Source organism: Amphiprion ocellaris, chromosome 7, assembly GCF_022539595.1.
Source record: "Amphiprion ocellaris isolate individual 3 ecotype Okinawa chromosome 7, ASM2253959v1, whole genome shotgun sequence".
NCBI classification, from domain to species: domain Eukaryota; kingdom Metazoa; phylum Chordata; class Actinopteri; family Pomacentridae; genus Amphiprion; species Amphiprion ocellaris.
The window spans coordinates 22,899,190-22,914,732 of NC_072772.1; the positions used below are offsets into that span (position 1 = coordinate 22,899,190).

General features: G+C 39.6%; 1 protein-coding gene across 2 annotated transcripts in view; it reads left to right on the forward strand.

The window, feature by feature from the left end:
* The window catches only part of sorl1 (sortilin-related receptor, L(DLR class) A repeats containing), a 121,153-nt gene that overhangs the window by 33,889 nt on the left and 71,721 nt on the right, over window positions 1–15,543 (forward strand). For both annotated transcript variants that reach the window (XM_055012111.1, XM_055012112.1), the window contains exon 5: window positions 904–971. In XM_055012111.1, the coding sequence (XP_054868086.1) occupies window positions 904–971 (68 nt within the window). The remainder of the gene's footprint in view (window positions 1–903; window positions 972–15,543) is intronic.

Sequence of the window (15,543 nt, forward strand, 5' to 3'; positions counted from 1 at the left end):
GCATGTTTAGTATGAAAGCAGTTTAAGTCTGTGTATCTGACAAAGCTGCAGTTGCACTGCTTATCTGCTTGTTTACTTCCTGTAGATGTGTAGAGGCACATCTTTATACCTCTCTGTTACAGACAGGATTTTAGGTGAGAAGTGAGGAATATTTTTACATTTTACAGACATACACTACTGTTCAAAAGTTTGGGGTCACCCAGGCAATTTCATGTTTTCCATGAAAACTCACACTTTTATTCATGTGCTAACATAACTGCACAAGGGTTTTCTAATCATCAATTAGCCTTTCAACACCATTAGCTAACACAATGTAGCATTAGAACACAGGAGTGATGGTTGCTGGAAATGTTCCTCTGTACCTCTATGTAGATATTCCATTAAAAATCAGCCGTTTCCAGCTAGAATAGTCATTTACCACATTAACAATGTCTAGACTGGATTTATGACTCATTTAATGTTATCTTCATTGAAAAACACTGCTTTTCTTTGAAAAATAAGGACATTTCAAGTGACCCCAAACTTTGGAACACTAGTGTACATAAAATCAAAAATACAATGCTGGAATGCCTTAATTTCATTTCTGATTATATTTTAAGCTTGCATTGAGCCAAGGTCTCTGATTTGCTGTGATAAGTACATTAAATACAGCACTTTGTAACCAGTAGAAGAAGCTGTTGGTTGGTTGTTGTTTGGAAGCTTTTTTAGCTTTCTTGTCCTGAGATCAAGCACAAAAGCACCAAACATCTCTCCAACGTTCTCCTTCTCACATGTGTAAGAGCCAAAACGAAGGAATGAGCTTGACCTACATTTTTACAGTGCACCATCCCCCTCTTCTTCTTCGTCTCTCCCCTTCCTCCTCCTCCCTCTTCTTACACCCTCTCTCCCCTCCTGCCTCCATAGCTGTGGAAATCAGACGACTTTGGGGAGACGTGGGTGTTGATCCAAGAGCACGTGAAGACCTACTTTTGGTAAGACAACCACTGTCTCAGCTCACGACAAGTACACCATGCACTGAAGGCTTTATATATTCTGTAAGTGAGAAATGTCCTGAACTCTCTGCAGTGTTGCAGCATACGAGATAAAGCGTAAATGCAACCTTCCATAAATTACCTTTTAAGTGAGTATCTCCTGAGCTTGCTGCTTGTAGTTGAATAATTGTTGAACATAAATGAAATGCAATAAATGGTAACATAAACAGGTTAGTTAAACTTTTTTTAACCTCTCATGCTTGTTTTATGTTGAAAGATCACAGTTGTCTGCATCAGGAATTTGAACAAGAAGAAGAATAAACAGCAAGTTACCTTTTTATAAAATTGCAAATTTAATAACAAATTAGTGACTTCATTGAAAATTGCAGGGTTCCTATCAATTGCTGTTCGACGTTTGACCCAACGACATCCAAAGTCCATTTACTGAACTCACTGCTCAGTTTCAGTTTTAACTGTTGCATGTCTTTTCTAAATGATGGAGTGACTTATTTACTGTAGTAAATATTAGTCCAGCTGCTGGAAACAGCTGCTCAACTGGAACAGATTTTGCACCAACTTTTTCAGTCCAGGAAATCTGTCAGTATTTACTGCAGCTGATGAAATGTATTTATACATAGAAAGCATGAATTGGCCTCAAGAGTAGCACAGTAAATCGGACTGACAGAATTGTTTTGGTGGAACATTAGCATGCAGAGAGATGAGTACTGTCATTAAACTAGCTAATTCTGGGGTGTCCTGATTGAGCAGGCGACCTATGAACAGAGGCTATAGTCCTCGATGCAATGGCCATGGTTCCAGTCCGACCCACGGACATTTGCTGCAGGTCCTTCCCCACTCTTCTACCCACGTTTAATGTCTCTCTCGTTGCTATCCTCTACAATAAGACCAAAAAATAACTTATTAAAAATATAAAAATAGCTAATTCCCCTATAGCTCACTTGTATTAGTATGTACCTGGTGTATAAAGGCTATGTTTCATGGTGTATCCTGCATTTGATTTCAGCTCGTGGTGATTTGCTGCAAGTCGTCGTCTATCTGTGCTCTCTTCATTCCTGTCTCTCTCTTAAGCTGTCACTGTCAATAAAAACTAAAATGCTTTTAGTTTAAAATGCCCAATTTAACGTACAAACTAGCAAAGCTGCCTTAACTGCACATTCCAAAACCTTGGTTAAACCTATAGTTTTCAGTGTAGGTTGCTGCTATTTTCCATAGTGAAGTCATTTAAAAAAAAAAAAAAAAAAAAAAAAAAAAGGACCAGATAGTGGAAGTGGAAAAGAAAGGAGCATGAAATGTGTCACCAGTAGCTGGCAACCTACCTCCTCTTAGTCAGACTACAGTTGCATTGTCTGGTTCCCTTAACCCTGCATGATCGGCATCATTTCAGTCAAGTACATTATTAACAGCAATTAATGGATTAACAATTAATCATTGCCACCACAGACGGAAGCACTTGGAGATTCATTTTTCTAAATCAGTGAGGCACAGCCTGTTCACATCAGATCTAAGTCCAGCTGTCCTGTGTCCAAAGCCTCTTTTCGTGAAGCTTGTCTTAAATGCAGCGTATAGAATACAGCTCAGAGCATTTGCTTTATTCTTCTCAAATTTTAATGAGGACAGATATGTCAACTATCAAATGGAAGTCTAGTCAAGGCCTTGGATATCTTTAAAAACTTAAATGAGTGAAACAGTTCAGTTTTTCTTTGACCTCCTCAGTTGTCCAGATGTGTCTGCCATAGTTTGATTGTGTTTACAGTGGAGATACACTGTGTTTGTCTGTTACGATGGGGACGTCAGTAAATGCATTGGTGTTACTTAACAGGACCAGACGTGACATGGAATTTAGTTTCAGTTTGTCAGTGTCTTCTGTGATGTGTGTCTGGGTAAACTATTTGTTAACAGCAAAAGTAACAGAATTATTGGACTGACAAATTTCTGGAAACAGTAGTAAGTCACACTGGCTCATGATCTGCAGATTCAAACCTGTAGCTATTTTTTTTTTTAAAATCAACTGAGAGCACTTTCTGTGATCTACTACAAACACACCTGTTGCAACTGAATACATTAATAAACAAATTTTAAAGCAAACTGGTTCTCTGTGAGTGCATCAGCCTATTTACATATCCCCGGAAGTTTGGCACACAGTTTGTCAGTCATTGTGCCAAACACACAAGCCACACTTGACTCTCTAAAGCACTCCCAGGTTCTGGCTTTTTCTGCTCCCGATGTTTTAGCAGCAGTGGGCTATTTTCCAAGCTTGTGATAGGACTGGAAGAGTTTTGCCGACACGAGTCAAACTCAGGAGGAGTGATTTGATGCATCTCATACATTTGCTCAGCCTGCTTTTTTCTTTGAGTATGTGATGTTTACCAGCGTAAGCGACAATGGGATATGGATTGGACACCCATTACTATAATGCATGTCTCAGATCTTGTGGAGATTTTGGCACCGACAACTGTACAGACGGACATCATTTTGGCCTGGCTCAAAAGAAAGCTACATTTAATTTTTTATGTATTCCATTTCTTTTTTATTATTTTACTTTTGCACTTGATTAATGTCTAGTAGTCCTACAGCATGTTAGCCAAGAATAAATTTGCTGGGCTTTGGCAGAAGAGGTCATAGGTGATGCAGATTATCTTGGATCATTGTGAGCTTTCTGTTTATTCTCTGTGCATTGCTTGTACTTCATTGGTACATTAATATGTAAATAAATGTCATCCCTGTAAAGAAAGCATGCATCCAGGTCAACCTGATACTTCTCAAAGAAGATACCTTACAAGAAAACTGGAGATGTACACGGTTGTCATGTTGGCTATAAAAGTTTCAAGGCGATGCAAACCAGCAAAATCTAGTTCCAGTCAGCTTTTCTTCAGAATGCTCTCTGTTTGCATTCCAAGCCTATGACGAAACAGATTCAGAGTATTGAAAGTGGCTGAGAGCAGCCCTCCCCGGGTGTCTTTGTGGTGTGTTTCAGTTGATCTTTGAACAGAACCGTGAGGTCACATGAGGCGACGCATCAGCCAGTCTTTATCAGCAGTAGTTCTTTGAAGTTTGCTCGGTTTGTCAGGACGCTGAAGTGTTAAATGTTTATTGGCCAGTGTCACATCATGTCACTCAAGTGGAAAATCCATTGACAGGGAAAAGATGAACTGACTATCGTGCTCATAATGTAGGATTTTTCTTCTGGTTTTCATTTCTTTGTTGATGTCTGAATAACATCAGTTCAAAAAGGGTAAATGCTATTTATTGCTAGACAGTCATCTAGCATTAACATAAACAAAAATGTGAAAATGCACAAAGGATACAAGTGCATAAACCTTCAACTGTGTCCCCAATCACTAGAATTGGTGGACTAGTGGACTGTGTTTTAATTATTACGTTTCATAAAGCTCAGTCTAATGCTCTCCAAGGGATTGATTTGCAGGACAGTATTAACAGACCACTAGTATTTGCCTCTGAAGGAGAAAAGATGCCTCCTGCTGTGTATCAAAATAGCTGACTCACAGTTGGTTTTCACTAACTTTAAGCCCAAATTATAATTTCATTATCTCTGTGCACTGACTGATGCAAACTATGAATGTGGACAGCAGAGGCGCTGGCTGCGTTATTATATTTATACAACGTAGGTGTACATGGTCTGCTATAAAGATGGCAGTATGTCCCCTAATGTTGAACACTGAAAAAAGAAAAACACACAATCTGTAGATTTTATATTGTCCCACTGTGTTTGGATACTGTTGTTGGAAAGCATATGCTAATGAAAGCACCGCTACAGTCTGGCAGTGACTACTTTAATTGCAAGTCTGTTAATGATGAATCAAAAAGGTTTGAGTGATGGAGAAGCTCCTCTACACTCTCTACAAGAGAGTATGGGGAGACAGACACAGAGAGACACACTGGACACTCAGATGACTTAGGTTGTGAGTAAAATGTACTGACGTCAACAGGGCAGCAGTTCATGCAAGCAAAGCCAGCATCAGGTCTGAGGATTCTGTCAGATTTTCGGGTATATATTGTAGTTAGGAGAGGGCCCAGATTTAGATTAACAACCAATATAGAGACAACTCGTCTGCTTAGTCATGTCAGAATAGACAATATCTAACCCTGACCAGAGCAGAGAGTCCTGGCATGTCTTACTTCTACAGCGTCTGTCTGCTGGAAAATAATTTGGGGGGAAGAATAATTTTTCCTTCACACCTGGTATATTTGCAGTCAGTATGCTTGCAAATTTTCGACTAAATGAGGCGTTCACGGGGCTTTCCACATAAACTTTCATTAACTTCAGTGACTACATTTCGATCAAGACTAGCCTTGTGGACACTTGTCTACCAGGGTGCAGAGAGCATGAGTTGGCCTTAAGTCTTTCTTTTAAAAGCTAAATAATAGCCTTGGTGTAGTATGTAGCCATTCCTTTCCAGCCCCTTGAACTGCTGTGCTACTAACAGCCAGACAACAAAGTTAGTGATTAAATGTGCTGAATACTTTCATCTGAGTTTGCTACTTCACATTTAAATCAGAAGCCACTGAGGTACTTCATGCTCAGGAAGTCCAGGGCTGAGGAAAATGAGAAAGCACTGCTGAATGGCACCATCTCACCTGTCTGATGTCTGCTAGTTGATAAATGACTATTCAGATGAATAAATGCCTCTCGCCTCCTGTCTCTGCATCTCCTCCTGTTTGAGAGGATGCTCAGTGGAAGCTCCTTCAGACAGATCACATGGAGATGCAGGTCGCCCTCACCGCATCTCTCCCAGGAAGCTAAATTACTTTTTGCTCCGTCAACGAGCTTCTGTCACTGATAACAAGATAACACGAACAGTGTACATGCACACACCCACCTACACTCCTCACCTAGATCGTGTTCACTACATTGTAGAATTGAATGACACCTGATTAGAATACAGATATATTTGGACCCAGTTACGACAAGCAGTTGTAAATTTGACAACATTAGTGAGTGTGTTTATATGGCCATGATTACCCTGGATATGAGGATTATTCTCATGTTTAAATTATATTTCAGATATGTTTACATACAGTCAAGTCCATATATATTTGGACATTGACACAATTTTCAGCAATTTGGCTCTGTACACCACCACAGTGAGTTTGAAAACCGAAGCTCTAATTGAGGGTATTTACATCCAAATCAGGTGAAAGGTGTAGGAATTACAATACATTTGTTGTAAGTACAGATGTGCCATCAACTTTTTTAAGGGACCAAAATAAATTGGACAGTTGGCTGTTCAGCTGTTCCAGGGCCAGGTGTGTGTTATTCCCTCTTTATTTCATTGCCAATGAGAAGATGAAAGGTCTGGAGTTCATTTCAAGTGTGGTATTTGCATTTGGAATCTGGTGAGGTCAACTCTCAACATGAAGTCCAAAGAGTTGTCACTGTCAGTGAAACAAGCCGTCATTAGGCTGAAAAATCAAAACAAACTCATCAGAGAGATCACAAAAACATTAGGTGTGGCCGAAGCAACTGTTTGGTACATTCTAAAAAAGGAGGAACACACTGGTCACCAAAAGACCCGCAAGACCACAGAAAACAAGTGTGGTGGATGACAGAAGAAACCTTTTCCTGGTCAAGAAAAACCCCTTCACAATAGTTGGCCAGATCAAGAACACCTCCAGGAGGTAAAAGCCAACTATTAAGAGTAGACTTCACCAGAGTGAATACAGAGCAGCAGAACTCACTCTTTCTGTTGATACCATCAACATAGTGTCAAGCATTTTGACACTATGTTGATAGTATCAGCTGCTGATACTATCAACTTAGTCAAGCACCGTTTCTTTGTGAGGAAAAGACTGAGCCAGGTTTGAAATGACCACAAGGTGTAAACCATTGATGAGCCTCAAAAACAGGAAGGTCAGATTAGAGTTTGCCAAAAAAAAAAAAAAAACATCTAGAAGAGCCTGTGCAGTTGCGGAACAACATCCTATAGACAGATGAGACAAAGATCAACTTGTACTAGAATGATGGCAAGAGAAGAGTCTGGAGAAGAGAAGGAACTGCTCAAGATCCAAAGTATAGCAGCTCATCAGTGAAGCGTGGTGGTAGTATAATGGTGTGGGCTTGTATGGCTGCCAGTGGAGCTGGTTTTCTTATTTTTATTGATGATGTGACTGCAGACAAAAGCATCAGGATGAATTCTGAAATGTTTCAGGCCATATTATCTGCTGATGTTCAGCCAAATTCTTCACAACTCATTGGATGGCGCATCATGTTGCAGATGGACAATGACCTGAAACATAGTGTGAAAGCAACCAAAGAGTTTTTTAAGGTATAGAAGTGGATTGTTCTGCAATGGCCAAGTCAGCCACCTGACCTTAATTTAGCTGAACTGCATTTCACTTGCTGAAAACAAAACTGAAGGGAAAATGCTCTAAGAACAAGCAGGAAGTGAAGACAGCAGCAGTAGAGGCCTGACAGAGCATCACCAGGGACCAAACCCAGCATCTGGTGATGTCTGTGGGTTGAAGACTTCAGACTGGCATTGACTGCAAAGGATTTGCAACCAAATATTAAGTGACAATTTGATTTGATTTATGATTATGTTGGCTTGTCCAAATATTTTTGGTCAAATAAAAAGTTGCGGGGCACAGAAAATGTGTTGTAATTCCTACACTGTTCACCTGATTTCGATGTAAATATCCTCAAATTAAAGCTGAGAGTCTGCGCTTACAGCACATCTTGATTGTTTCATTTCAAATCCATTGTGGTGGTGTACAGAGTTGAAATGCTGAACATTTTGTCAATCTCCAAATATTCATGGACCTGACTGTAGAACATGGAGAAATCTGCTTTTGAATATCCTTGAATACATGATATATACTGGTACCCTTGTTGCTGATTTCTTTAACATGACATCAAAAAATGTTAATATATTAAAACTATACTGTTGTTGCTACAACAGCTGTATCTGTGGTAGCTTCAAGTGAGGGAGAAGTGTGGGTTGGCCTTTTTTCTTTCACCCAAACAGAAACCCTTGACCCAATTATCTTTCCATAAACAAATTCAACATTTCCCTCCACAGTGCCCTCACATTTGTGGACACACTCTCATTCCTCATTACTCATTGATGAGAAGTAGCTCCAGCATCTATAAGGCAGCTGGGTCAACTATTTTCTTTATCTACCCACTATTATCATGGAAACTTATTTATATATTTGTATCTAAGCACCAGATTTTTGTAAACACATTATGGTTCGCCGTTTGTCTGAAGAGATAAAAGTCTTTTCAGAAACCGCATGACTTGACTTTTCGAACAATGCCAGTTGCTTGTCTGTCAGCAAGGAAATAAATAGACAGAAATTAATTTAGATCTAATTTAATCGTCATTATAACTTGCATGCGGCTGTGTATCGTGCACCACAACATTCTGAATCACGCATGGACTCATCACTGCATAGACATGTTAATATCTAAATGTGTTAATAGAAATGTAGCGATATGTTATTATCATATTGCTGTTATTAAAATAGCTGAATAAGCCTGTCATTTCATAATGTAGGTCTACTTTGTATCAAAATAAACAACAAAACTCACCCTTTCTGTTGATTCTATCAACATAGTGTTAAACAATGTTTCTCTGTGAGGCAAAGACTGATCCAGATTTGAAATGGCCACAGATGTGCACATTGTTTTTAACATAATTCTGACATCACATCCTACTTTGGGTGAAAAATCCACACAAAATAATTAGTTTGCTTTTCATTACAATGATTCAAAAGTTCTCATCAAAAGATGAGCTCAGGTCAGTGGCAATCTTAGATTTGGAGGCCTCAAGACAATTTGGCCATTAGGGGCCCCTAGTTTGGTGGTTGGGGCATCAGATACTCACATGATCTGTCACTCTGCAAGTGGGCAACGATTTATGAGCTCTTCACAGTTCACTTATTGCCGCTTGACATTAAGCACATATTTTTTGCCAATCTTTAATTCTGTCATGGAAAGTGGTTTTTGGCCTGAGTGGCATTAGTGTTTTCTGTGTTTTTGTTAAAATAAAATCAATTGGATTATAATCCGCCTGCCGACTGCTCTGTCAAGCTCTCACTTTGGGCTCAAAACCTCCCCGTACCGTGACAAATTCATACAGTATCCCACCTCACAGCCGTGATATTACCAGATTACAGAAAATCTCCCCAACACAAATATAAGATGTTTCTTGCGCCAGCATTTTATAGTCAAATATAAATAAAAAAAAAAAAACTTGGAGAATAACAATTTCATTATACAAAACGTTTTTTCTTGATATGACATTAAAAACATAAGCAATATTGTTTTCAAATGATGGAAGTTCTAGACAGCATAGACTGTTCTAAACAAAACAAGATACATTAGGTGTGGACAGCCCTTATAATAAAGATAAGATCTTTATTGTAAAAATATTGATATTTCCCTGGATAAAGTTCAAAGCTCACAGGGTTGATAGCTGGAGAATTAGAATGATGGCGCTAACTCAGACAGTGTGAGCTCTGAATGCAAAACCCATCAAAATGTGTCCAGTTAGTGGTCTCAGAGGGAGCTGGGACTCTCAAAGAGAGAATCTCATGTAATAATATTAACTGCCTCAAATTTACTGTTGAGCTGCACAGTGAGTCTGTGGTTTGCACTTCTGCCTTGCAGCTAGAAGATCCCCGGTTCGTGTCCCCGCCTTCCCGGGATCTTTCTTCACGGAGTTTGCATGTTCTCCCTGTGCATGTGTGGGTTTTCTCCAGGTTCTCCGGCTTCATCCCACAGTCCAAAAACATGCTGAGGTTAATTGGTGATTCTGAATTGACTGTAGGTGTGAATGTGAGTGTGATTGTTTGTCTCTATATGTAGTCCTGTGATAGACTGGTGACCTGTCCAGGGTGTCCCCTGCCTTCACCCCAAGTCAGCTGGGATGGACTCCAGCCCCCCACGACCCTAATGAGGATTAAGTGATATATAGATAATGGTTGGAAATTTACTGTTCTAAAGGTGTCCTGACCAAAGATCTCAAAGAAGAAGAAGAAAAGAAATGAGGCACTCTGACTTCCAAAAGCTGACCGATACACAAAAAGACAATCAAAACTGTCTCCCTCAGCAGCATATTTTAACAGTTTAACAACAAAACTTTGCTAATTGTGTTCATAACAAGTGTTTGTTATCTACCAAGTACCGGTAATGTAGCTTGACTGCCCTTACCATAGAAAGATTATTAGTTTCCAAATTTCTTTAACTGTTGATGGCATTTAGCTGCCAGCCAATAAGATCTCATGAAGCCTGTTAAAGCTACACCACTGCAGTGATAAACCAGCCAAGAGAAACTGCAAATTATCTGAGGACAAAAGCAGCACAAATAACGTTTGATCTTAAACTCTCCCCCCTGTGGCTCTATCCAATTTGGGTCTAATCCTGTTTGTTCTGGCTTTAGCAGGGGCTGCCACTGTTGTGCTGCACATCAGTCTTAAGGCACCAACAGCCAAAGAAACTCAAGCCCGACTGTCAGTCTGCTGCTGGATGTGTTCTAAACCAGCCCAAACTGATGGCTAGCCCCCACCCATCCCATGCCTAATCCTATGATCTCGCTGCTAGGAGACAGACTGAAAGGCAAAATCCTCTGTGTATATAATGAGAAGTACAATCTCTTCTTCCATATGGATTACAGAAAGTGATCCAAATCCTGCATAAAACGTAATGCGAAATGCATTGAGAGAAACAAAGGGAACAGTGTAAAGAGACGTGGTTGTAAAAGGGGAGATTAACTAGAAAACACATGAGAAAGGAAAGACTAAAGAAAGAATAAGAAAAGTAACAGAAAGAGTTTCTTGGCTCTTAAAACAGACCAGTTGGCTTGATGGCTGTTTAAGCTCTCACTTTTTGTTAAAAATTCAAATTAGTGTTCCAAAAAAATATATCTGTGTGTAGACTGCAGCGGTCTGAAAAAAAAAACTGTCCCTGTATTAGTTCAGCAGAACATAGTTTAATTGGACTAGAACTAAGTTAACAAGAAACCCATGGTGACTTATACATGGAAGCATGTTGGAATAATTATAATCTATGAAACAATCTCAGATTAAAGTATAGTGTTTCCTGAATTTGTAAGGTGCTTTACTCCAATGGTAGCTTACCTAATGGCTGCCATTCAACTGAGGTGTTGATGCTACAATGTGTTTTAGGTTATGGTTTTATTAGTCAACATGGGTTGTTTGAATTATTTATAAACTGACAAAGTAATAATTAGCATTAGAGTTTGACTACCAATCACAGTATTATCAAAAAATGCAACTGTTCTTGATCTATTAGACTTAGATCTTAGGGTTTTGTGTTGTAGCCCTACTCGGTCTGGTATGACTCAAAGCTCATGCTAGCCTAATCTTGCTCACTAATGCTAACAAATATTACCCTGATCAGCCACGACATTGAAACCCACCTGTTTACGATTGTGTAAGTTTCCCTTGTTCTGGCAGAACAGCTCCGAATCGTTGGGTCATGGACTCTGGACCTCTAGGGGTGTCCTGTGGTATCTGGCATCAGGATGTTGGCCTTTGGGTCCTGTGGTTTGTAGTGTGGGGACTCCATGGACTGGGCTTGTTCCTTCTTATGGATGCTCCATTGGCTTGGCCTTTCACAATTTTGGAGTTTGCAGGCCAAGTCTATGCCTTTGTTGTGTTCATCAAGCTGTTCCTGAACAATTTTTGTGATGTGTCAGGGTTCAGTGCCCTGTTAGGGTGAGAAGAATAATGTTTAGGTGGGTAGAGCGTATCAAAGTAACATCCCCATGAATGCCAGGAACCAAGGTTGCTCAAGTAGAACATTGCAATGTAACGAGATGATCAGTGTTATACACCTCAGCTGTCAAGGGTTTTAATGTTGTGGCTGAATGGCGTAGATGGCTAGTTTTGGGACTAATTGACATTTTACAATTCCACAGGTTAGCTTTCAGTGGTTTCATTACAAAAAGAAGTAGACAACAGAAAACATCTTACCAGGAGATATCAAAATATTTGCCTTGTTCAATCTGTGAAGTCAACAGTTTGCTGTAGCTACCAAGAACACCAAGTCTGTTCTTCTGTTTTGCTACAAAGTACTATATTTTTTTCTTGCCAATTAGGATACATTGCTTACATTTGAATTTAATAGCCTTTGTTTGATTTTTTTTTTTTTTACTGACAGATCTACTGACAAAAGGATTATTTAATCCAAATAAATTGGGCCTGAAATAATGGTCAGACATGATCACTGCTTATATTATGCTGTATATGAGAATGCTTTATCTTAAAACAGACTGATTAAAGAGCCCATGTGATGCTTTTTAGGTTTTCCACATTCCTTAATGTGTTATATAGGTGCTTTTCAGGGCATGTAAGAGCCCAAAGCCCACACCAAAGGGAGCTATTCTCTCCACAAGCTCCTTAACTGTCCACGGCTCCTTAACTGTCCAAAACACTTTATTTGAATTGCAGACTTTGCTTCCATCACTTATCTACATCGACATGTAACACATTTGCATATTGTCTGCCTAGAGAGCAGTTCATGCAAAGGATTAGCAGCTGCCTCACACTCCGCTACCTACTGAGGCTGCTTCTTTTAGGGCTACATCCATATACTCGTAGATCTGGGGTTATAGTATGTATCCAACGTTTCCTTGTTTTAATCGGGCCAGATGACCTATCAGAGCCAACTGTTCTTTCTGAGAGGGGAGACTTAAAGAGACAGATACAACAGAAAGTGAGACAAGGTGCTTCAGCAGTGTACAGTATGAAAAATAATTTCTTCTTGGAACATTAAGGCATACTCCAGCAGACCCCAGCAAATATTGTTAGAAACCTACAAATGTGCATAATATATGCTCTTTAAAACACATGGCTGTTAGCAGTCCAGTCTAAAAGAGGTGGTATTTTTCTTCAAAAGCATTTCAGGAAGCCCAAATTGAATGACAAACAGAACTGGCGTAAAAATGAGAAACTGCCACAACAGGGGAGGAAGGGTGTTTAGGAAGTGTTTAGAAGGAGCAGAGATTAATTCAATGGAAGGAACAGAGATGGACTACAAATAGCCCTCCATGCACTCTCAGCCCAGACAGCGTCCATCAGTTGAACAGGGACCTTTGAATGAATGCCACAGAAGCAGAGCCGAGAGGAGACACTACTTTCTCTGTTCAGCTCTCGAGACTCTGGAAGAAAACACAGTGATTTGGAAGGCAGACGATAAGATGCAGTGAACCTCCTTCATTCATTCTGCCTGACTCTCCATGCCACGGTTTCTGAAACACACTTGCTTTAAACTTGTAGCCATAAATAGCTTGACCACGCTGTTTTCAAAGGTTGACACACAAAGACATTTTGGTTTAAACATGCTGATAGTTTGTATTTTGTGCTGACTTTTATGATGTTGAAAATCCGCGTAGTTCATATGAAATAATGAGAAGGATTCCTTGTCAGTGAAAAGCCTTTGAAACAGCTCAGTGAAAGACAGAATCATTCAGTTATTTTAGGTGGTGTGTAGTGTCCTTCCAAGGCAGAATTCAGTACATGCTGTTCAAATATATACTTTTGAATAGTGAAGTTCTCTGGGAACCAGAGCATCTCGAGGAAACCCACAGTAGGTACATGCAAACTCCTCACAGAAGAAGCAGACGTGTAATTCAGACTGCAAACTTTCCTGCTGTGAGTTGACAGTACTAACCACTGGGCTGGCTCATGGTCCTTGGGACACATCAGTAAGCATGAAATGTTTTTTAAAGTGCGACTTTGAACCCAGACAACCGGGCAGTTTCAGCCGTGCTACTGTGAGACAGCAGCAGCTTGGCTGGTCCATTTGTCACTCTGTCAGTAGGCCAGGTCAAACCACTTTAGCACAGAATTGGTCAGAAGAGCTGGATAGGATCCATAGTGTGATTTTTACACCTCCAGCAGCTGCTAAGACAAGTTTGCAATGGTGGAGTGTAAGAGCAAGATTAGCTAAAGAGTTAACCTGTTTGAGTTGCAACGAAATCTACCAGTAATGTGAGCCTCTGTATATTTGATTCACCAATATAGTGTGTTTCTTCATGACAATGCATTGCATTGCAGCAGTAGTTGAGCCACAATCAACCTTTTTCCAGGTAACTGTTTCTTTGTTTCCCACAACTCCATACAGAGAGAGGAGACCAGGAGGAAATATTAACAGAATTTGACAAAAAGTAAAGAGGCCAGAGTGAAACCAGAAAGTTTCTCACGTTGAGTCCAGCTTTGGCTAACTTCCTAAATGAAGGGAGCTACTGCAGCTTTTTAGTTGTTTTGCACCATCCACTTTTATATACCCTCCTCTGCTGTAGCACAAACAACTCTATCGAGTTAAGAAAGTAGTTGAGCGACACAATAATTGTCAACTAATTTAGTCCATTCATTCATTATCTACACCGCTTCATACTCACTGGAGTCGCGGGGGGCTGGAATCTATCCCAGCTGACTTGGACAAGTTGCCAGTCTATTGCAGGGTTACTTATACAGAATTTATACAATCACTGTTTCAACCTCATGTACATAGTCTTCTTAAAAAAAAAAAAAAATCTTCTGTGTATATAATGTTCTCTGCGTTTTTGCACTGTGTGTTTCTATTTATTCTGTACTGCCTTTATACTATTTTTTTTTCTCCTTGGAGCTGCTGTAACGGTGAACTTTCCCCACTGTGAGATCAATAAGGTTTATCTTATCTTATCACACTCGTATTCACACCTACAGACAATGTAGAGTTACCAGTTAACCTCTGTGTTTTTTTAGACTGTGGGAGGAAATCCAAGAACCCAGAGAAAACCCACACATGCACAAGGAGAACATGCAAACTCCATGCAGAAAAATCCCAGGTCGGCCGGGATGCAAACCGGGGATCTTCTAGCTGCAAGGCAGAAGTGCTAACCACCAAGCTACTGTGCAGCCTCAACTATTTTAGTGATTGAAAAGAAATTATTCATGCAAAATAAGTGAAACATTCTCTAATTCTAATCTCTTAAGTGTGAGAATTTCTACTTTTCTTTGTCATCTACGCTACTCTTCAAAAATTTGGGCTCATCCAGACAATTTCATGTTTTCATGAAAACTCACTTTTATTCATGTGCTAACATAACTGCACAAGAGTTTTCTAATCATCAATTAGCCTTTCAACACCATTAGCTAACACAATGTAGCATTAGAACACAGGAGTGATGGTTGCTGGAAATGTTCCTCTGTAACCCTATGTAGATATTCCATTAAAAATCAGCTGTTTCCAGCTAGAATAGTCATTTACCACATTAACAATGTCTAGACTGGATTTATCATTCATTTAATGTTACCTTTATTGGAAAAAAAAAGTGTTTCTTTCAAAAATAATGACATTTCTAAGTGACCCCAAACTTTGGAACAGCAGTGTAATGTTTGTGAAGTGATTGTTGGGGTTTTGGAGTTGTTGGTCGATTAATAATAATAATAATTAATAATTCACTAAAAGAGCATTCCAAAGTTGTATTTTTCTGACAATTCCGACATATTCCATAGATTAAATGAAGTCACAGAGAAACGTACGGTGAAATAACAAATAGGACATAAGTGGGGGTGGTGGGGA